Below are 23,625 nucleotides of genomic sequence, written 5' to 3' on the forward strand. Positions count from 1 at the left end.
GATCAACACCCTGATTGCCAGAAAACTCCATGGTAGAACAGCTAAACAGATAAGTAGTAAACGTGCATCTTTAAGGAAGAGCAGAAGCACGACTGGACAGAGCGAGGAAAAGGAGTGCATTCACGGTTGGTGATTTCAGCCTAGTCATGGATAGGTCGCCAGAACCCCAAGTGGGCAAAGGAGAGAGAGGAAACTCCAAGAGAGATAACTGACGATCAAAGAAGGGAGCAATTCTGGATTTACTATGAGAAGGTTAAAGACACGATGTCTGATAAACCACATGGCAACCACGCTGAAGCTCTGCTGCACAACTGTTTGGATGGTCATACCTCTGTACGGGATTATGATGACATGCTTGTTCAGCTAGGTCGAATGATGACAAAACGAAAAGAAAAGACACAAGTATTTGTCACAGAGTGACGAAATATCCCCCGCCATATACACCATAGTACCAAATATGAAGACAATCCAGCGATTAGTTCTTGAGATATTGTGGCAACACCGTTTTCCAACTCCAAAAACAGATTTGCCTGCTGTGACCTTGAAAATGGGGTCAAGGTCACCAAAACCGACTGGTGTCTGCGGTGTCTGTATATACACTATAGTTCCAAATATGAAGACAATCCAGTGTTTAGTTCTTGAGATATCGCGGCAACAAACAGGTGGGACGTACGGACGGACGGACGTACGGACGGTTGTGAATACTATATCCCCCGCTTCGCGCTTTCGCGCGGCGGGGGATAAAAACATTGGGCATAGGAAAACCATGCGGGGCCAATCTCGGGGAAAAGCGGTGGAGAATAGAAGGGTGCAACAACTCTGGGCGTTTGATCGATCAAGGTTGGTGGCGGAAATCCTCGATGGGAAGCTGGATACTGCATGTCCAGTAACCATTGGAGAGATAGGAGCTGCTTACAAAGAGATTCGAGGGTAGCTCCATCGAGGTAGACCTTACCGATTACCCTGTTACCAGAAAGTTGATTGACAACTGACATATTGAAGCCAATTGAGCCGAGGGAAATGCTTTCCGCAATTGAAGATGAAAGCTGATACTGCAGCAGGACCGGACGTTATATGATTGGCGACATTATGCAACTGCTTTTTGTTGTCTGGAACCATCCCAAACGAACTCTAGCGGAATAGGAGCATACTACTGCCGAAAGGGGGTGAGCCGAATAACATAGGCAACTGGCGTCCACTCGACATTGCGTCAGTCGTAGTAAGGCTATACACGAAGGTCCTCGCTAGCAGCAGTCACACTGCATCCTAGACATGAACATGCGAAAAAGAAAGGAAGAGTACTGTCCGTGGCCCTTCTAGATCTGTCCAAAGCATTTGATACGGTGTCGCATTCACACGTGAGGGACAGGCTGGTGAGACATGGAGCGCATAATCATCTGCTAAGTATAGTAGAAGATCTCTACACCAGTGCTAGTACTCGGTTTGCGATGCTTAAAGGTCAAACATCCCTGATTCTGATTCAGATCCAAAGAGGCGCCAAGCAGGGAGATCCCCTCTTTCATTTGTTGTTCAATCTGGCAATTGATCCTTTATTCAGTCTCCTAGAGGCACGAGGAACTGGATACCATCTCAATTCGGGGATGGAGGTCAAGGCAATGGGGTCTTGCAAGTGGTGACATGGAAGGTCTTCAAACCAACCTGGGCTTGGTTGAGATGTTTTCCCGGGATACTGGTCTGAAACTAAATGTGCGGAAGTCATACTGCTTCACTCTCACACCCAAAGACGGGAAACAAACGTACACACGGAAAACACGGAAGTGGCGGTGGTACTCGATGAAGGCGAAATCCCATGGATTGATCATGTAGATCCGTGGGTAGGGACCACAGGGAAGACCTGGGCCCATTTGCTGATCGAATGGTGCAAAGGTATATCCGGAGCGCTGTTAAAACCCCGCCAAAAAGTGCCTCCTCACCAAGTACGCAGTTCCCCATCCCCAATACTCTCTTGCAACAGTGGGGCCCGCTTGCGGGATGCTCAATCACTTGGACAACATAGTGAAAAGGAAAGTCAACGATTGGCTCCATTTTCACCCATCTGTTGTGTCAGCTTTTCTCTACACCAGTCGTAGAGACGGAGGTTTGGGCCTACCATGTCTGCGGTACATGGTTCCCTGTAGTATTGTGCTGTTGAAAAGCCAGGTAATTAACTCTGGAGATCTGCTGTTGCGTACAATCAGTGAAGATATTGATGCCAAGGGACACCTTACACGGCTGGTAGACAAATGGGGGCTTCCTGCGTGTGCTACAAACCTCAAGGGCCGAAAGGCCTGAAACTGGTGTCGTAACAAACAAAGGATGGCCTGGTACGCCCATTCAGCCCAAGGGCTAGGAGCACGATTACAAAGGGACAACAAAGCCGCCAACTGGTGGTTACAAGGTGTGACCCTTTCAGAGTCCGAGTACTCACTGGCTATTAAGCGGCGTACCAACACCTACCCCACTAGGGAGGCGATGCATCGGGGACGAGCGACAGGAGATGTGAGGTGGAGGCGTTGTGGATTTCATACAGAGAAGTTGGGTCAGCAGACACTGGATTTGTGAAACGGAGCCGAATCAAAAGACAACAAGATATGCACCGCCGTATCAAATGCTGCCAAGCTCAGATGTTGGGCAGTATTGTGCGAACCCAGACTGTCTTGGGGATGCCTATTTTAAGCCCGATCTACTCTTCATGAAAGATGGGAGGGCGGAAGTAGTTGATGTGACGGTCGTATGGGACCCAAATAAGGGGGCCTTAGTTGCGGCGGCTAAGGAAAAGGAGAGAAAATATTTGCCACTTGTGCCCTCGGTACTAGAGAGAATGGGGGCATCACAGTGTGAGGTGTACGGCCTCCCTCTCGGGATGTGAGGTAGCTGGTTGCCCAGATGCTACAAGGTTCTCGAGGTCCTTGGCATCCCGGTGTACAGTGCTTAGTACTTTTGTCTCCTGGCTCTGTGCAATTCCATAAGACTACTGCGACTGTTCATGGATCAGTAAAGAAGGTTGAAAACAGTAATCCCAGATTGAACCAAGTGAATGCCGCATAATCACATGGGAATCCTACTTGGCACTATACAGGGACACGTGAGTGGTAACGGCTTTATGAGACAGACAGTGATCTTAGTGACTTGATTATCTTGTAAAGATTATTGCAAGCTTTTAATGTTGCTTGTTAACTATTTGTCTCATATGCATATACATGCATTTATTGAGATATTTAACATAAATCACGGCTGGCACGGCAGCCAAATCTAAGATATCTATAGATATCAATTATACAGAGATAAGATTGACATGTTCTGAGCTCATACAGCATTTCACTATAAGCCGATATGAAGTGTAAGCGTCTGGTCAACGCATAAACCATTTATAGTTTAATTCTGCCGCTTTACTAAATGGTTCTGTATGGCATAGGGCGTAGCCCGTTTATCTTACCGCGAGTAGACAGGCAGAAGGTATATTGCATTATACCTAAATATATATAAACTGAGGGCCAAAAGAAACGTTACCAACATTAACTGATTTGCCACTTTGAAACAAAGATGCCAACCTGTTCAAAAACAGTAAAGAACACATCTCATGAATACAGCCTTCATGTTCTGTCGTTCTTTGCCCGTGCTTTGCAGATTTTGGGAGATATTGGTGTTTGTCAGCAATTTTTAAAAACATTCTTTCCCAAATTACCGTGCAATTTCCGGGTATAAATTATGCACGGATCTGTTCCCTATCATTGGTTGCGATGATTAACACCAACGAACATGCCAAGACTGACCGCTGTCCAGAGGGAGAGCCATAGGTATGCTGCAGATGGGAGCGACACAGAGCGGTTGCCATTAACATGAACTGCTCCAAGATGACCATTACCAGACTGGTCGCACGTCTCCGACAGACTGGCAGAACCGCAGACAGACCACGGAGTGGCAGACCAAAGGTCACGACCCTGCAGGATGACCGCTTTTTACGGGTACTTCATCTGAGGAACATATTTCTTACTGTGACGTCATCAGCTGCAAACAGCTTAGGACATCCGGTTAGTAGACAAACAGTGACCAGACTAGGACATTATGGTCTCCAGGGCATGACCATGACCCGTCAACATCGACGTGCCAGATTGACGTGGTGCAGGCAAACTCAGCAATGGCAACAAAGGGAATGGCGGCGAGTGCTGTTTAGTGACGAGAGCAGGTTCCAACTCTTCAAACCTGATGGGCGGACGCGAGTTTATCGTCGACGTGGTGAACGTACAGCTCCTTGTTGTGTCCAGGAGGTGGAACCTTACGGGGGCGGAAGTGTGATGGTCTGGGGCGGCATTTGCAGGGACGAGAAGATGGAACTTGTCATCGAAGGCAATCTGACGGCACAACGCTACATTGACAATATCTTACGGCCAGTGGTTCATCCAGCGTCAACAACGGACGGTGTTCCAACAAGATAACGCCACACCCCATAAAGCCTGGATTACTAGAGACTTCCTCAACGCCAACAACGTGACTGTCCTGCCGTGGCCAGCTCGATCACCAGATCTGTCACCCATAGAACATCTCTGGGACCAGCTGGGGCGTCGTCTTCGGAAACGTCAACATCCTCCCTTCACGAGACAAGCGTTGATCGTTGCCCTCCGTGAGGAATGGAATCGAATACCTGCAGTCGATGTGAAGTCGCTTGTCTACTCAGTTCGCCGCCGCATTCGAAGATGCATTGCCGCTCAAGGAGGTCATATCCCGTATTGAACGGTCTGGGCCCTCGTCAACTTAAAGTTGTAACCAATGTTGTTGATCGAATACTGGATGAATGACCCCTTGTCAAGAAATGTCCCTGTTGGAGGTCAAGGATATGTTGTTGAAAAAGTAAATTCGCAATTTATGTGTTCTGAATGATGAAATTCTACAATACAATTGTTATTGCTGCTTCAATATCGTTGGTAACGTTTCTTTTGGCCTTCAGTTTATAAACTACATATGGCATTAATCGATGTATAACAAAACAGATCAATCCACTTGAAACCCATCTTGGCGAATGAGATGGAAAAGAAGACTATACCTGAAGGTACAATGACATGATAGAACCGGATGCTTACAAGCAGGGGAAGTCACTAGCTGGCTAGAAGCATATAAGAGATATCACTCTGGCAATATAATCGGTACAACTAAGCAATAAGTATCTGAGAATACTTGTATACAATTTTATTTTTTCTTCCTCCCATTTAATGTTCCCTTCACGTGCGGAACAGTGTAGTCATATGGCAGTAGGACTACCCGGTGTGTATATTGATGTATAGAAACCAATTTTTGCCTTTTTCTTTACTACGCCAGGAAGTGCCAAGGACCTACGCCAGGAAGTGCCAAGGACCTACGCCAGGAAGTGCAGTGCGTGTACTATGAGCTTTTACATGAAAACAGGTTTCTCACAGCACGCAAGGCACAGACACATTGCACTCAGGAATAAGCAGTGGTACAAATGGCGGAGAAATTTAGAAGAAAACAAGTTCGTCATGATACTGGACAAGTATGAGCGAGTCTACCAGGGGTGCAAGCAGATTAACACTTATTGCTAAAAATCTCCATGGTAGAACAGCGAAACAAATAAGCAGTAAACATGCATCCTTAAGGAAGAGTAGGGGCACGAATGTGGACAGGAATTTCGAAGGGTGCAACAGCTCTGGGAATATAATCGATTTAAGTTAGTGGCGGAAATCCTCGATGGGAAACACGATACTTAATGTCCATTACCTATTGGGGACATAGAAGCTGCCTACAAAGAGATTCGAGGGTGACCGTACTGGTTACCCTGTTCCTGGCAATTTGATAACTCTAGAGATTTTGAAACCAATTGAACCGAGGGAGATGCTTTCTGCGATGTCGAAGATGAAGGTTGATACTGCAGCAGGACCAGATGGTATACGTTTGGGTGCTCTGAAGAAGCTTGATTTGTACAAGGAGGCTAATGGCGACACTTTGCAACTGATTTTTGTTTGCCGGAACCATTCCTAACGAACTCAAGTGGAATAGGAGTACACTTCTGCCAAAAGGGTGTGAGCCGAATAACATGGCAATTGGCGTCCACTCACCATTGCGTCAATCGTAGTGAGGCTATACACGAAGGTTCTCGCTAGCAGGTTGCAAAAAGCAGTCACACTACATGCTAGACAGCGTGGGTTCGCTAAGACAGCTGGTTGTGTAGAGCATATCCAACTATTGTTATCCTTCCGAAAAAGAAAGGAAGAGCAGAGGCTGTTGCCCTTCTTGATCTGTCTAAAGCGTTTGATACGGTGTCGCATTCACATGTGATGAACGAGCTGGTTAGATATGGAGCGCACATACCAAAGCATCGTGGAGGATCTCTACACCGGCGCCAGTACTCGGTTTACAACACCCAATGGTCAAACATCCGATTCAGATCCAAAGTGGCGTCAAGCAGGGATATCCCCTCTCTCCTTTTCTGTTCAATCTGGCAATTGATCCCTTATTCAATCTCCTAGACGCACGAGGAACTGGATACCAACTCGACTCTGGGTTGGAGGTCATGGCAATGGGTTACGCCGATGATACTTGTCTTGCAAGTTGTGGCATTGAAGGTCTTCAAACCAATCCGGGTCTGGTGGAGATGTTCTGTCGGGATACTGATTTAAGGCTGAACGTACAGAAGTCATACTGTTTCACAATCACACCCAAAGACAAGAAACATTTGTACACGGTGAACACGGTAGAAGAGGCAGTACTCAATGAAGTCGAAATCCCATGGATTGATCCAGGTACATCAGCAAAGTACCTCAGTGCTCGTGTAGACCCATGGGTAGGGACCACGGGGAAGACCTGGACCCATTCGCTGATTGAATAGTGCAAAGGTATATCCGGAGCGCTGTTAAAACCCCTTCAAAAAGTGCCTCCTCACCAAGTACGTAGTTCCCCCGTCTCCAATACTCTTGCGACAGTGGGGCCCGCTTGCGGGATGCTCGATAGCTTGGACAACATTGTGAAGGGGAAAGTCAAGGAGGGGCTACACCATCATTCATCGGTTGCATCAGCTTTTCTCTACACCCGCAGTAGAGATGGAGGGTTAGTATGGGCAGCCATTCGGTAAAAATATCAAAAGTTGAAAAAAGGATAAAAGTACTCAATTAAGGTCAAATATTACGAATAAAGAACTAAATGTTACTACTAAAGTTCAAAATACAAAACAAACAGACGAGGGTTAAACATACAAAGTTGAAATAAATGTCAAAAGTACGCAATATTAATAGTCAAATGTTAAGAAAAGACGTCATAAGAAAAGAAACAACAATGTGTACAAAGGAATGTCAGTGAGCACGAAAGGACGTTGACAATAAACGCCAGATGGCGATGCAATTTGTAAAACATTCCGAGTTTAATCGGCTTGTTCCGACGTGTATATGATAACTGCATGCCGAGGTGCACAATGTATTAAGTCATTCCTCGTGCACTCACCGTATGTCACACATATGTGTGTGTGTGTATATATATATATATATATATATATATATATATACACACACACACACACACACACACACATGTATTTATAATTTATATGAACACATTGTGTATAAACATGTTGCTTTCAAGATTTGTCACCGCTAAAGGGCCTTTTCATAAATACAGTATACTGTGTAAGCCAACATCTGCCTAACATTAGTACAACCTTTAAAAAAACCTCACTTAACACTAATCTAGGATTCATCTACAATGATCCAATAACTGTTCATGCTGTTCACGGATGCATTGTGAACCTGAACATTATGACTGATATAACGGAATAATTCGATTATGTTGGAGCGTTGTTCAAACCCAGGGCTCGAAAAATTTGTTCAACCCTACTTGTCCTGCAGGGCAAGTACTTTTAATTTTGTACTCGTCCTGCCAAATTTTCACTTGCCCTATTGCTCAATGCTGAACAGACAATATCATGTATCATGTACCATGTAACCACTCAAAACAAAGTAAATAAATTGAACCATCTGCTAAAATACTGACAAACCTACTGTTTTCCAAATCCTGAGCAGTTTCTTTCTTCAACACATCTGCTATAGATTGGGTGAATGCCTTGCAAGCATGATCATTCAAATAATTGGTACGAAGTATTACACCATTCTTATACTGCAACTGACAAAAACTTGGAAATTTTGAAAATGGTTCCCCTTCTATTGCAATATAGTAGGCTGTTGTGAATAGCTTTTCATAAACTTCACTGGTTTTTTCGTCAACTTTTTGCATTGACTTGGCAAACTGCGCAGTCTGGGGTTTGTTAATTTTTTTATCATGTTCACAGCACTGAATATGCTTCCTACTTTTAGCGTGAAATTTCAAAGTTTCTTTTCTGAAATTATGATGTAAACCAGTTACGAGTCCACATTTGGGATCAGATAGTTTGGGGTATTTTCGACAGACAGTGCAATACAACTCGCTGTCATCATCGTCAAATTTTGCCCATTCAAATCACTCAACCATATTGTTTTGGACTAAGTTTTCGTTTCTCTGCCTGTACAGTCAACTATTTGTCGGCACGACCCTCCGACGAGAAAATCTTTCTCATATCCGCCATTTTGGTTAACCGTATTTTCTTGAGTATAGTGCGCACTTTTTTATCCAAAAAACACAGCTGTGTAGAAGGGGGTGCGCATTATACACGAAATAATGAGTTTTGATGTTTTTTCCCCCCATGGAAAGACATTACCATGAGCCCGTAACACCGGAAATACCATGTCAACAAATCCATACTGAAGTACGCAAATTAGTCATGTAATTTACACTGTCTGGCTATAAAAAGTGTTCTTTGTATATCTGGACTTATGTTTGTAACTTATTTTATTCAAAATTCCTTTTAATATTGTTTTAATTAATTTCGGCGAAATCGTGTGTGAAGCAATCGGAAGATCGCACAACTCACCGTTATTAACAGCAACCACGGTCAGATTACCGCTATTGACGCCTTGAAACGAACTTTAGTTGACAGAGAATGGATACATATATCATAAATGCCATACTGTGACTCGTTAAAAGTCATATTTGTTTTTGTTAGACGATTCTATGTCAACACGTAATTCTCGCAATCATGTGCACGGGAGCCTTGACGGTGACTGGTCAGACTGGTTCCATGTAAAAAATAATACCGGCAATAGCGATCAGCTGCTTCGCTTAGGGTTATTATTATTTTTAAAATGTTGAGTAAAAGCTGCATCTAAATTAACAAGATATTGGAATATATTATTCCTGATAAAGAAAATAGTTTCAAATACAATTTTTGACGATCCTTGCATTAAAATCCTATAAAGTTATATCATTGGGTGTGTCTTGACCGAATCACCGGTAGTTAGCAACCGGCCGCTTACATCAATAAATAAAGACTGGGCAGGCTTTGCGCTGAAACCAAAGTTACATCAAGAGACAAACCTCAGCCTAATTGTTAATGCTATACGCGACATAAATATCGATCGGCTGAATGGCCGTGATTTCCGTGTCAATATATCGCACATCAAAACAAATATAAATTAAACTGCTGTGAGTATCTGCTCGTCCGTCAGGACGAGTATTTGATAATTTTAGCTTGCCCGACATCAGTTACCACTCGTCAATACGAGCGGACGAGTGGATTTTTCGAGCCCTGAAACCGTTGTTCTAAACGTAACGACATCTGATGCTTTCACTCACCTCATTGGAATATCGATCTACATAATGTTTTGGTTAAGTTTACCCCCCTGGATGCCACAGGAGCATAATGTCATTCTTCAACGCTCACTTTGAAGTTGAATAAAACTAAAAATACATAACGCACACACATACACTTTATAGATTCAAATTCTGTTGGAAATTCTAATTTTTCTGATATCACATGCAGCTGCTTTGGGCTAAATCAAATTACTGAAAACTATATAATGAAAAATATGCTACTGATATATTACTAAATCACGATTCACTGTGTTATTTCGAGTACGTTTTTAAGTCTAAATGTCGGATAGATCTATATACACGGATAATTCAAAAACAAAAAACAGCACATTAGTGATGAGGTATATTAATGGTTTATGAAATCAAAGATAATTCTGAAATGTTGCCGATAACCGTAGAATCGTTAAAAATGTTTCAGAAAACACGAACGCCGAAGCGAACTTTCCGCCATATTGGATAGCGTTTACAAAATCACGTTTCACATAGGCCGGTTATTAGACGCCTGAAACATCACATATATTTCACACAGCTGCAATACATACATCCCTGAATTACGTACACATTTCAGCATCAATTTACAAGTTGTCTTTGTCACAAATATAAATGTGGATGTAAACAAGCGAAATAAATATGGTTTGAAAATGAACGCTGGCGTCATAGATGAAAATCTATTTTCTTTATTCATGGCAAGCTATTTTTCCTAACGAAGGTGAAAGTTATACATATGCATACAAATCCATCGGCATCATAGCATCCTAGTGTTGCACCAAGCATGAACAGTTATTGGATCATTGTAGATGAACGTTAAGTGAGTGTTTTTTGAAGGTTGTATACAAAATACAATCACTAATGTTAGGCAGATGTTGGATTACACAGTATACTGTAGTTATGAAAAGGCCCTTTAGCGGTGACAAATCTTGAAAGCAACATGTTTATACACAATGTGTTCATTATACATTATAAATACATGTATATACATATATGACGTCAGACGGTGAGTGCACGAGGAATGACGTAATACATTGTGCACCTCAGCATGCAGTTATACACGGCGAAACAAGCTGATCAAACTCGGAATGTTTTACAAATTGCAGCGCCATCTTGTTTTTATTGTCAACGCCCTTTCGTGCTCACTAACGTTCTTTCGTACACATTGTTGTTTCTTTTCTTATGACGTCTTTTCTTAACATTTTACTATTAATATTGCGTACTTTTGACATTTATTTCAATCAAGCGCGGGTAAACGGCGGGAGTAACTATGACTCTCTTAATTCGAACTGAAAAGGGAGAAGGCCAGTGAACTGAAAAGGAATCTGAGCACTGAGATGAATAGGTTTTGGTTCGGCTGTTTCTCGGACTAGCTAGACATTACCGAGTTCTTCGGGTGAAAGGCCCTGCATACGTAGACTAACATGAGTTATCCGTCGGAGCACGGTTCTACTGGGAGGTACCTCTGCATGGTGGAGCTATCAACTGGCTCGTGAGAGTCAGGCTAAACCCTCCCTCACGTAAAAGGATATAAAAATCCCATAACCTCATGATGAATACAAATGTAACTCATGTCAATACGGATGCAAGGCGCCGGGTCCCCGCGAGGGGGCCAAACGTTGCCGTTTTGTCCTCTGCCGGAGGGGCAACTCGAAAAATTAGCTATCTGCGCCGTCATTTACAACAAGGGTTCCCGTTGTACTCTGACGTAAGGCCGGGGGACCCAAACCCAGGCCTTTCGGGGGAAGTTCAGACTGACGGTGCGGGTAATGCCGCTACTGGAGGAATGAATGAGATCCCGTTGGCTACAAGTCCACGCGCTGTTACAAGACCCGAGGAGAGAACCGGCGGAAATATTCTCCAACCATTGAAACTATGTGACGATTTCGCAGAAATCCTTATCCCCTTCCAGCCCACGATCTGTTGTTGCCAGGATGCCTTTCTTGCCGCAAAAGCCATGACGACCCACATGGAGCGCAAGCACCCCCGTCTTCCATTGAAATTCACATGTAGGTCCTGCAAGAAGAGATTCTCTACTCTTCATGGCACCATATGCCATCACGGTAAGTGCAGAGGACCTAAGCCAAGCAGGAGGATTGGGGAGCATAAGTGCGGTGTGTGTCCTATGACCTTTTACACGAAAACGGGTCTGTCACAACACACTAGGCATAGACACCCCGTACTTAGGAACCAGCAGCGGCAGGAAGGGCGATCGGCGGAGAAATTTAGGCGTAAACGTGTTCGTCAGGAGGCCGACCCGCGGAGACAAAAATGGATGAGTCGTGAAGTGATGATACTCGACAAGTATGAGCAAGTCTACCATGGGTGTAAACAAATCAACACCCTCATTGCCAAGAAACTTAATGGTAGAACACCTAAGCAGATAAGCAGTAAACGTGCAACTTTAAGGAAAAGCAGGGGCACGACTGTGGACAGAGCGAGGAACAGGAGTGGATTCACGCAAGGTGATTTCAGCCTGGCTATGGATAGTTCGCCGGAACCCCTAGCTGGAGAAGGTGAGATCGAAGGGACTCCTAGCGAGATAACGGATGATCAAAGAAGGGAGCAATTCCGTCTTTACTATGAGAAGGTTAAGGACACAATGTCTGATAACCCACATGGCAACCGCGCTGTAGCTCTGCTGCACAACTGTTTGGATGGCCATACATCAGTTGGGGATTATGATGACATGCTTGTTCAGCTAGGGCGACTGACGAACAGGGCAGAAAAACAAAGGAAGAAAAGGCAAAACACCGGGCATAGGAAAACCAAGCGGGGCCGATCTCGGGGTAAAGCGGCGGAGTATAGGAGGGTACAACAACTCTGGGCGTTTGATCGATCTAGACTGGTTGCTGAGATCCTTGATGGGAAGCAGGATACTGCATGTCCTGTGAACATCGAGAAAATTGAAACTGTCTATAAAGAACGATTCGAGGGCGACGACAGAGAGATAAATCTGAACGATTACCCTGTTCCCAGCAAGTTGATTGAAAACTTGAATATATTGAAGCCAATTGAGCCGAGGGAAATGCTTTCCGCAATGTCAAAGATGAAAGCTGACACTGCAGCAGGACCGGATGGTATACGACTGGGTGCTCTAAAGAAACTTGACAAGACGGGGGGGGGGGTAATGGCGACACTTTGCAACTGCTTTTTGTTGTCCGGAACCATCCCAAACGAACTCTAGCGGAATAGGAGCATACTACTGCCGAAAGGGGGTGAGCCGAATAACATAGGCAACTGGCGCCCACTCACCATTGCGTCAGTCGTAGTACGACTATACACGAAAGTCCTAGCTAGCAGGTTGCAAAACGCGGTCACACTGCATCCTAGACAGCGCGGTTTTACTAAGGCAGCTGGTTGTGTAGAGAATATCCAACTTTTGACATCCATGATTGAGCATGCGAAAAAGAAAGGAAGAGCACTGTCTGTGGCCCTTCTAGATCTGTCTAAAGCGTTTGATACGGAGTCGCATTCACACGTGAGGAACGGGCTGGTGCGACATGGAGACACATCAGCATCTACTAGAAATAGTAGCCGACCTGTACACCGGCGCTAGTACTCGGTTTACGACACCTAAAGGTCAGACATCCCTGATTCAGATCAAAAGAGGCATCAAGCAGGGAGATCCCCTCTCTCCTTTGTTGTTCAATCTGGCAATAGACCCTTTATTCAGTCTCCTAGAGGAACGAGGAACTGGATACCATCTTGATTCGGGGATGGCGGTCACGGCAATGGGGTACGCCGATGATACGGGTCTTGCTAGTGGTGACATGAGTGGTCTTCAATCCAACCTGGGCTTGGTAGAGATGTTTTGCCGGGATACTGGTCTGAAACTAAACGTGCGGAAGTCATACTGCTTTACTATCACACCCAAACACGGGAAACAGTCGTACACAGTGAACACGGAAGTAGCGGCGGTACTCGATGAAGGCGAAATCCCGTGGATTGATCCCGGTACATCAGTCAAGTATCTCGGCGCTCTTATCGACACGTGGGTAGGGACTACAGGGAAGACCTGGTCTCATTTGCTGATCGAATGGTGCAAAGGTATATCCGGCGCACCATTAAAACCACGCCAAAAAGTGTGCCTCCTCACCAAGTACGCGGTTCCCCGTCTCCAATACTCTCTCGCGACAGTGGGGCCCGCATGTGGGACGCTCAATCACTTGGACAACATCCTGAGACGGAAAGTCACAGAGTGGCTCCATCTCCACCCATCGGTTGCAACTGCTTTTCTCTACACCAGTAGTAGAGACGGAGGTTTGGGCCTACCATGTCTGCGGTACATGGTTCCCTGTAACATTGTGCAGTCGAAAAGTCGGGTAATAAACTCTGGTGACCTGATGTTGCGTACGATCAGTGAAGAGATTAATGCCAAGGGGCACCTTAAACGACTGGTAGACAAATGGGGGCTTCCGGAGTGTGCTACAAACCTCAAGGGCCGGAAGGCCCGAAACTGGTGTCGTAACACACAAAGGATGACCTGGTACGCCCATGCGGCCCAAGGGCTGGGAGCAAGATTGTTGCGGGACAACAAAGCGGCCAACTGGTGGCTACGAGGTGAGACCCTCTCAGAGTCCGAGTACTCACTGGCTGTAAAGCTGCGCACCAACACCTACCCCACTAGGGAGGCGCTGCATCGGGGACGAGCGACAGGTGATGTGAGGTGCAGACGGTGTGGTTTTCATACGGAAACATTGGGTCACATCAGCGGACACTGTGGTTTTGTTAAGCGGAGCCGAATCAAACGACATAACAAGATATGTACCGCCGTATCAACTGCTGCCAAGCTCCGAGGTTGGGCAGTATTGTGTGAACCCAGACTTCGTCTGGGGGATGCCTATTTCAAGCCCGACCTAGTCTGCGTGAAAGACGGGAAGGCGGTAGTAGTTGATGCGACGGTCGTATGGGACCCAAACAAGGGGGCCTTGGTTGCGGCGGCCAAGGAAAAGGAGAGAAAATACCGTCCACTCGTACCTTCGGTTCTGGAAAGAACGGGGGCGTCACAGTGCGAGGTCTATGGCCTCCCTCTCGGAGCGAGGGGTAGCTGGTTGCCCCGATGCTACAAGGTGCTCGAGGTCCTTGGCATCCCGAAGTACAGTGCCAAGTACTTTTGTCTCCTGGCTCTGTGCAATACCATAAGACTGCTGCGACTGTTCATGGACCAGTAAAGAGGAATGAAAACGGTGATCTCGGATTGAACCAGGTGAACGTCGCATAATCACCGTGGAATCCAACTCGGCACTGAACAGGGACACATGAGTGACGACGGCTTTGAGACAGATTGTGATCATGGCGCTTGATATCCTGGATATTACAAGTTGTTCATATGTAAACTAACACTGTAAATATCATGTACAGTTTATATTGGCCGACACGGCGGCCTTAACTATCCGTTATATATATAATTCCCTCTCATATAGCTGTGGTCACTTGGGTACATCGGAATATACCATGAGTATAGGCCGATTCGAAGCGTAGCGTCTGGTCAACGCATACATATATATATCATTAGATATATGTTGCCGCAATTCTTATTTGCAAGGCATCGGGAATATCCCGGCTTATTTATGGCGAGTAAATAGGCGATAGGTATATTGCGTTATACCGTGACATGTCCATATATACAATGTGTATGACTACTATAACTGATGCCGATTGTCTAACGGCGAGTAGATATGGTACTGCGTACCAACACCTATACATTTGACGAGTGATGTATCGGAAGAAACTGACACCAACATCTTGGCGAGTGGGATGAAGATGGCCTAACGGAGCATATACAGATCGAATACATACGAGAGGAAGAGGTGAGAGCACAATGAGCATGACGAGATGAATCTCACACTATTTTAATCGGTATAACTCATAGTACAAGTATCTAGCATACGTACTATAAATATTCCCATTTTGGTTCCTATAACAGGAACGGAGTGGTATATAGCAGAATACCACTCGGTAGATACTTTAAGGTATACTACCAATTTTCACAAATTTTCTTTACAATTTCTGGGAATTACCTCGAGCAGGTTGTTTTCTTTTGGCATAGCGTATATGCGCCGATTTTAAATATATATGTATGAGTTTTTAATATTTCATGCTTAGAGATCAATTTACTCTAGATGTGCTGTGTTCCTGTATTTTAATATATATTTATTTCATTCATGCAATGATCACATGTCAGCTCCGATAATAGACATTTTAACTATATACTATTGTGTATATAAGTTAGGTGAAGGTTCTGGTTAAGGTGTTTTGATCATAATAAGAAGTCATTACACTAAAGTATTCATAATAGAAGAGGTATGGGTTTCCTAAAACGTTAACTATTGTTGTAAATAGACAAGACAATACATGTAATTAAACACTATAACAAAAACAATTATGTTCACTTGGTGACGGGTTAATTACAATTACAATAAATAGTTAATAATTTAAACTTCATTAGTGTTATGTCTTTTCTACCAATGGAGCAGGTTCCAGATCACAGCTAGTCAATAACATTTATGCCTGTCGGGGTAATCTGACATTAGGCGATGATCAGAGTATTCACTCATTGACATCACACGAGGGATGTCGTCCCTTAGTAGGACCTCTATCTTTTAATGTTATACCATATGTCCTCTCAATATGGGAAACATACTGTCGTGGCAGTTAACTTCATATTAGGAATGACTTAGTCACAACTAATGGAGAACCTCGCTCCAGCTTGCACTTGTGCAGAGAAGGGTCGGTTTGCCGTGCCGATAAGAGGGAACCTTCTCATAAGTTGGAAATGACAGAAGTCATCAGAGGCTATCCAACCCGGATAGGGAAGCTGTGGGGATCAACAGTTGAGCTGTAACGGTGAACGGTGTGACGCCTCCAATCTGATGGCGAAATAAGAATCATCGCTGATTCTTCTACTAATAGCCAAATGCCTCGTCATCTAATTAGTGACGCGCATGAATGGATTAACGAGATTCCCACTGTCCCTATCTACTATCTAGCGAAACCACAGCCAAGGGAACGGGCTTGGAATCCTCGGCGGGGAAAGAAGACCCTGTTGAGCTTGACTTCAGTTAGGCATTGTGAAGCGACATGAAAGGTGTAGCATAGGTGGGAGTGCAGCAATGTACGCAATTGAAATACCACTACTTTCATCGTTTCTTTACTTATTCAGTGAAGCGGGAGACGGGGCCTTCGCGGGCCCAGTTTCTGGCTTTAAGTCCGGCCGCCTCTTGAAGTAGATATCACACCTGGGGACGATGCCGCGCTAAGTATCTGCACAGTACTGCAAAACTCGTCTTGGAATTGTATGTTTAACCCTCGTCTGTTTGTTTTGTATTTTGACCTTTAGTAGTAACATTTAGTTCTTTATTCGTAATACTTCACCTTAATTGCGTACTTTCATCCTTTTTTCAACTTTGTATTTTTTGACCGAATGGCGGCCAATAGGTCAGGCCTCCCATGTCTTCTATACATGGTTCCTTGAAGCATTGTTCAATCGAAAAGTCGGGTTACTTACTCCAAAGATCTGTTGTTGCGTACAATCAGTGAAGAGATAAATGCTGAGGTGTGCCTCAAATGGCTGGTAGATAAATGGGGGCTTCCTGAGTGTGCTACAAACCTCAAGGGTCAAAAGGGCCGAAAGGTCCGAAACTGGTGTCGTAACAAACAGGATGGCCTGGTACGCCCATTCAGCCGAAGGGCTAGGAGCACGATTACTAAGGGACAACAAAGCCACCAACTGGTGGTTACAAGGTGAGACCCTTTCAGAGTCCGATTACTCACTGGCTATTAAGCTGCATACCAACACCTACCCCACTAGGGAGGCGATGCATCGGGACGAGTGACAGGAGATGTGAAGTGCAGGTGGTGCGGTTTTCACACTGAAATGCTGGGTCACAACAGTGGACACTTTGGATTTGTCAAACGGAGCCGAATCAAAAGACACAAGATATGCACCGCCGTATCGACTGCTGCCAAGCTCAAAGGTTGGGCAGTATTGTGCGAACCCTATGGATGCCTATTTCAAGCCCAATCTAGTCTTCGTGAAAGACGGCAAGGCGGTAGTAGTTGATGTGACAGTCGTATGGGACCCAAATAAGGGGGCCTTAGTTGTGGCAAATATTTTCTCTCCTTTTCCTTAGCCGCCGCATGTGCTAGAGAGTACTAGAGAGAATGGGGGCATCACAGTGCGAGGTATACGGCGAGGAATGGATTTTGTTAGTGCTGTTTCTAGGATCAACCGGACATTACCGAGTTCTTTGGGTGAAAAGCCTTGGTAACCCTGACTAACTTGGGTGCTCTGCCGTTGCTCGTCCTGCTGGGAGGTACCTCTGCGGGGTGGAGCTATCAACTGGCTCGCAAGAGTCAGGCTAAACCCTCCCTAGATTTAATGGATAAAAATCCAAAACCCAATGATCGATACACCAATATCTAATCTCAATATGGATGCAAGGTGCCGGATCCCCGCGACGGGGTCAAACATTGCCGTTTTGTCCTCAGTCGGAGGGGCAATTCGAAAAATTGGCTATCTGAGCCGTCATTTGCAACAAGGGTCCCCGTTGCACTCTTACGCAAGGCCGGGGGGCCCAAACCCAGGCCAGTCGGGGGAAGTTCAGAGTGATGGTACGGGTCATGCCGCTATCGGAGGAATGGATGTGAACCCGCCGGCTACAAGTCCACACACTGTATCAAGATCCGAGGGAAGGGCTGGCGGAAATATTCTCCAACCATTGCAAATAAGTGACGATTTTTCAGAAATCCTTATCCCCTTCCAGCCCACGGTCTGTTGCCAGGAAGCCTTTCTTGCCGCAAAAGCCATGACGACTCACATGGAGCGCAGGCACCCCAGTCTTCCAGTGAAGTTCACATGTAGGTCCTGTAAGAAGAAGACATTTGCCACTCTTCATGGCACAATATGCTATCACAGTAAGTGCAAAGGACCTAAGCCCGAAAGGAGGATTGGGGAGCATAAGTGCAGTGTGTGTCCTATGACCTTTTACACGAAAATGGGTCTCTCACAACACACAAGGCATAGACACCCTGCGCTTAGGAACAAGCAGCGGCAGGAAGGCAGAATGGCGGAGAAATTGAGGCGGAAACGATTTCGTCAGGAGGCCGACCCGTGGAAGCAAAAATGGACAAGTTGCGAAGTCATGATTCTAGACAAGTATGAGCAAGTCTACCAAGGGTGTAAACAGATCAATACCCTGATTGCCAGAAAACTCCATGGTAGAACAGCTAAACAGATAAGTAGTAAACGTGCATCTTTAAGGAAGAGCAGAATCACGACTGGACAGAGCGAGGAAAAGGAGTGCATTCACGGTTGGTGATTTCAGCCTAGTCATGGATAGTTCGCCAGAACCCCTAGTGGGCAAAGGATAGATCGAGGAAACTCCAAGAGAGATAACTGAAGATCAAAGAAGGGAGCAATTACGGATTTACTATGAGAAGGTTAAAGACACGATGTCTGATAAACCACATGGCAACCGCGCTGTAGCTCTGCTGCACAACTGTTTGGATGGCCATACCTCTGTTGGGGATTATGATGACATGCTTGTTCAGCTAGGTCGAATGACGAACAGGGCGGAAAAACAAAGGAAGAAAAGACAAAACATCGGGCATAGGTAAACCATGCGGGGCCGATCTCGGGGGGAAAAGCGGTGGAGTATAGAAGGGTGCAACAACTCTGGGCGTTTGATCGATCAAGGTTGGTGGCGGAAATCCTCGATGGGAAGCTGGATACTGCATGTCCAGTAACCATTGGAGAGATAGAAGCTGCTGACAAAGAGATTCGAGGGTAGCTCCATCGAGGTAGACCTTACCGATTACCCGTTACCAGAAAGTTGATTGACAACTGACATATTGAAGCTGATTGAGCTGAGGGAAATGCTTTCCGCAATGTCGAAGATGAAGGCTGTTACTGCAGCAGGACCGGACGGTATACGATTGGATGCTCTAAAGAAACTTGACCGATCAGTGTGTGTGGGGATGGGGTGGGGGGGAAATGGCGACATTATGCAACTGCTTTTTGTTGTCCGGAACCATCCCAAACGAACTCTAGCGGAATAGGAGCATACTACTGCCGAAAGGGGGTGAGCCGAATAACATAGGCAACTGGCGTCCACTCGACATTGCGTCAGTCGTAGTAAGGCTATACACGAAGGTCCTCGCTAGCAGCAGTCACACTGCATCCTAGACATGAACATGCGAAAAAGAAAGGAAGAGTACTGTCCGTGGCCCTTCTAGATCTGTCCAAAGCATTTGATACGGTGTCGCATTCACACGTGAGGGACAGGCTGGTGAGACATGGAGCGCATAATCATCTGCTAAGTATAGTAGAAGATCTCTACACCAGTGCTAGTACTCGGTTTGCGATGCTTAAAGGTCAAACATCCCTGATTCTGATTCAGATCCAAAGAGGCGTCAAGCAGGGGGATCCCCTCTCTCCTTTGCTGTTCAATCTGGCAATTTATCCTTTATTCAGTCTCCTAGAGGCACGAATTCGGGGATGGAGGTCACGGCAATGGGGTACGCCGATGATACTGGTATTGCAAGTGGTGACATGAAAGGACTTCAAACCAACCTGGGCTTGGTGGAGATATTTTGCCGGGATACTGGTCTGAAACTAAATGTGCGGAAGTCATACTGCTTCACTCTCACACCCAAAGACGGGAAACAAACGTACACGTGGAAAACACGGAAGTGGCGGCGGTACTCGATGAAGGCGAAATCCCATGGATTGATCATGTAGATCCGTGGGTAGGGACCACAGGGAAGACCTGGGCCCATTTGCTGATCGAATGGTGCAAAGGTATATCCGGAGCGCTGTTAAAACCCCGCCAAAAAGTGCCTCCTCACCAAGTACGCAGTTCCCCATCCCCAATACTCTTGCGACAGTGGGGCCCGCTTGCGGGATGCTCAATCACTTGGACAACAGTGAAAAGGAAAGTCAACGATTGGCTCCATTTTCACCCATCTGTTGCGTCAGCTTTTCTCTACACCAGTCGTAGAGACGGAGGTTTGGGCCTACCATGTCTGCGGTACATGGTTCCCTGTAGCATTGTACGGTCGAAAAGCCGGGTAATTAACTCTGGAGATCTGCTGTTGTGTACAATCAGTGAAGAGATTGATGCAAAGGGACACCTTACACGGCTGGTAGATAAATGGGGGCTTCCTGCGTGTGCTACAAACCTCAAGGGTCGAAAGGTCCGAAACTGGTGTCGTAACAAACTAAGGATGGCCTGGTACGCCCATTCAGCCCAAGGGATAGGAGCACGATTACTAAGGGACAACAAAGCCGCCAACTGGTGGTTACAAGGTGTGACCCTTTCAGAGTCCGAGTACTCACTGGCTATTAAGCTGCATACCAACACCTACCCCACTAGGGAGGCGATGCATCGGAGACTAGCGACAGGAGATGTGAGGTGCAGGTGGTGTGGATTTCATACGGAGATGTTGGGTCACATCAGCGGACATTGGATTCGTGAAACTGAGCCGAATCAAAAGACAAGATATGCACCGCCGTATCGACTGCTGCCAAGCTGCAAGGTTGGGCAGTATGGTGCGAACCCAGACTGTCTGGGGGATGCCTATTTCAAGCCCGATCTAGTCTGCGTGAAAGACATGAGGGCGGTAGTAGTTGATGTGACGGTCGTATGGGACCCAAATAAGGGGGCCTTAGTTGCGGCGGCTAAGGAAAAGGAGAGAAAATACCGGCCACTTTTGCCCTCGGTACTAGAGAGAATGGGGGCGTCACGGTGCGAGGTCTACGGCCTCCCTCTCAGAGCGAGAGGTAGCTGGCTGCCCTGATGCTACAAGGTACTCGAGGTCCTTGGCATCCCAAGGTACAGTGCTAAGTACTTTTGTCTCCTGGCTCTGTGCAACTCCATAAGACTACTGCGACTGTTCATGGATCAGTAAAGAAGGTTGAAAACAGTAATCCCGGATTGAACCAAGTGAACGCCGCATAATCACATTGGAATCCTACTTGGCACTGAACAGGGACACGTGAGTGGTAACGGCTTTATGAGACAGACAGTGATCTTGGTGACTTGATTATCTTGTAAAGATAATTGCAAGCTTTTAATGTTGCTAGGTAACTATTTGTATCATATGCATATACATGCATTTATTGAGATATTTAACATAAATCACGGCTGGCACGGCAGCCAAATCTAAGATATCTATAGATATCAATTATACAGAGATATAGATATCAATTATACAGAGATAAGATTGACATGTTCTGAGCTCAAACAGCAGTTTTCACTTTGGTACGTTGGAATATATCACGAATATAAGCCGATATGAAGCGTAAGCGTCTGGTCAACGCATAAACCATTATATGGTTTAATTCTGCCGCTTTACCAAAAGGTTCTGTATGGCATAGGGCGTAGCCCCTGTTTATCTTACAGCGAGTAGATAGGCAGAAGGTATATTGCGTTATACCTAAATATATATATAAGTACTATACATATGGCATTAATCAACGTATAACAAAACAGATCAATCCACCTGAAACACATCTTGGCGAGTGAGATGGCAGCTCTCTGGCAATATAATCAGTACAATAAGTATTTGTCACAGAGTGACGAAATATCCCCCGCCTGTACACCATACTACCAAATATGAAGACAATCCAGCGATTAGTTCTTGAGATATTGTGGCAACACCGTTTTCCAACTCCAAAAGCAGATTTGCCTGCTGTGACCTTTAAAATGGGATCAAGGTCACCAAATCTGACAGGTGTATGCAGTGTCTGTATATACACTATAGTTCCAAATATGAAGACAATCCAGCGATTAGTTCTTGAGATATCGCGGCAACACCGTTTTCCAACTCCAAAAGCAGATATGCCTGCTGTGACCTTGAAAATGGGGTCAAGGTCACCAAAACCGACTGGTGTCTGCGGAGTCTGTATATACACCATAGTTCCAAATATGAAGACAATCCAGTGTTTAGTTCTTGAGATATCGCGGCAACAAACAGGTGGGACGTACGGACGGACGTACGGACAGACGGACGGACGGTCGTGAATACTATATCCCCCGCTTCGCGCTTTCGCGCGGCGGGGGATAACTAAGCAATAAGTATCTGAGAATACTTGTATACAATTTTATTTTTTCTTCCTCCCATTTAATGTTCCCTTCATGTGAGGAACAGTGTGGTCATGTGCCAGTAGGACTACACGGTGTGTATATTGATGTATACACACCAATTTTTGTATTTTTCTTTACTTTTGGGGAGTGCATCATACCTCATGCGGAGGTAGACATAATCATGTAAACACATACCGTATTCGACATAAGCGCCCAGGGCGCTCTCAAAGTTAGAAATAGGGGGCTCTTATTAGAATATTACTTTGGTGAAAAACAACAGGGTTGAAAGATCGTAAATTTGTGGTTTATGCTGACAGTCTGAAATGTTTATATACGATAGATATATTTTTTCCAGAATTTAATTTCCCATGATTATGAATGCATATAACATACATATTATACACGAATAAATTAGTCCTGTGTACATTGATCAATCAGAAGGGGTGCTAATTGGGATTGTTCACTAGCCAATATATTAGAAAATATTGCCGTGGGCGCCAAACAAAATTACGTCAAATACGGTATGTATATAGTTAGTACCCGATATTAATACCCACAGTGTATTTTAACTTGATATATGCTTCGAGTGTTTTATACTCCAATTGGCTTTGTGTTCCAATGTTTTAACACCCCATACATTAATATTATCGTTCTTGCAACGATGCATCCCCTCATTGAATATGGTTTTGCCTTTTGAGGCTATATAATAATTATATGTCATTAGTGGCAACACTACATTTATGATGTTTGGTGGCGGTTTATATATATATATATATTTAGTTCTGTTCCATACAAGATTAATGACCAACAGTATCCATCGACAGGGTTGGGTTTAATGAAATCATCCATGTAGATTGTAAAA

General features: G+C 45.1%; 1 protein-coding gene across 1 annotated transcript; it reads left to right on the forward strand.

The window, feature by feature from the left end:
* The first annotated feature begins 20,901 nt into the window (after positions 1 to 20,901).
* LOC125372289 lies at positions 20,902 to 21,474 on the forward strand. The gene has a single exon (XM_048381610.1). The coding sequence runs from the start codon at positions 20,902 to 20,904 to the stop codon at positions 21,472 to 21,474; it is 573 nt and encodes a 190-aa protein (XP_048237567.1).
* Positions 21,475 to 23,625: the final 2,151 nt, after the last annotated feature.

This window comes from Haliotis rufescens, unplaced genomic scaffold (assembly GCF_023055435.1).
Source record: "Haliotis rufescens isolate VD_foot unplaced genomic scaffold, xgHalRufe1.0.p SCAF_4, whole genome shotgun sequence".
NCBI classification, from domain to species: Eukaryota; Metazoa; Mollusca; class Gastropoda; order Lepetellida; family Haliotidae; genus Haliotis; species Haliotis rufescens.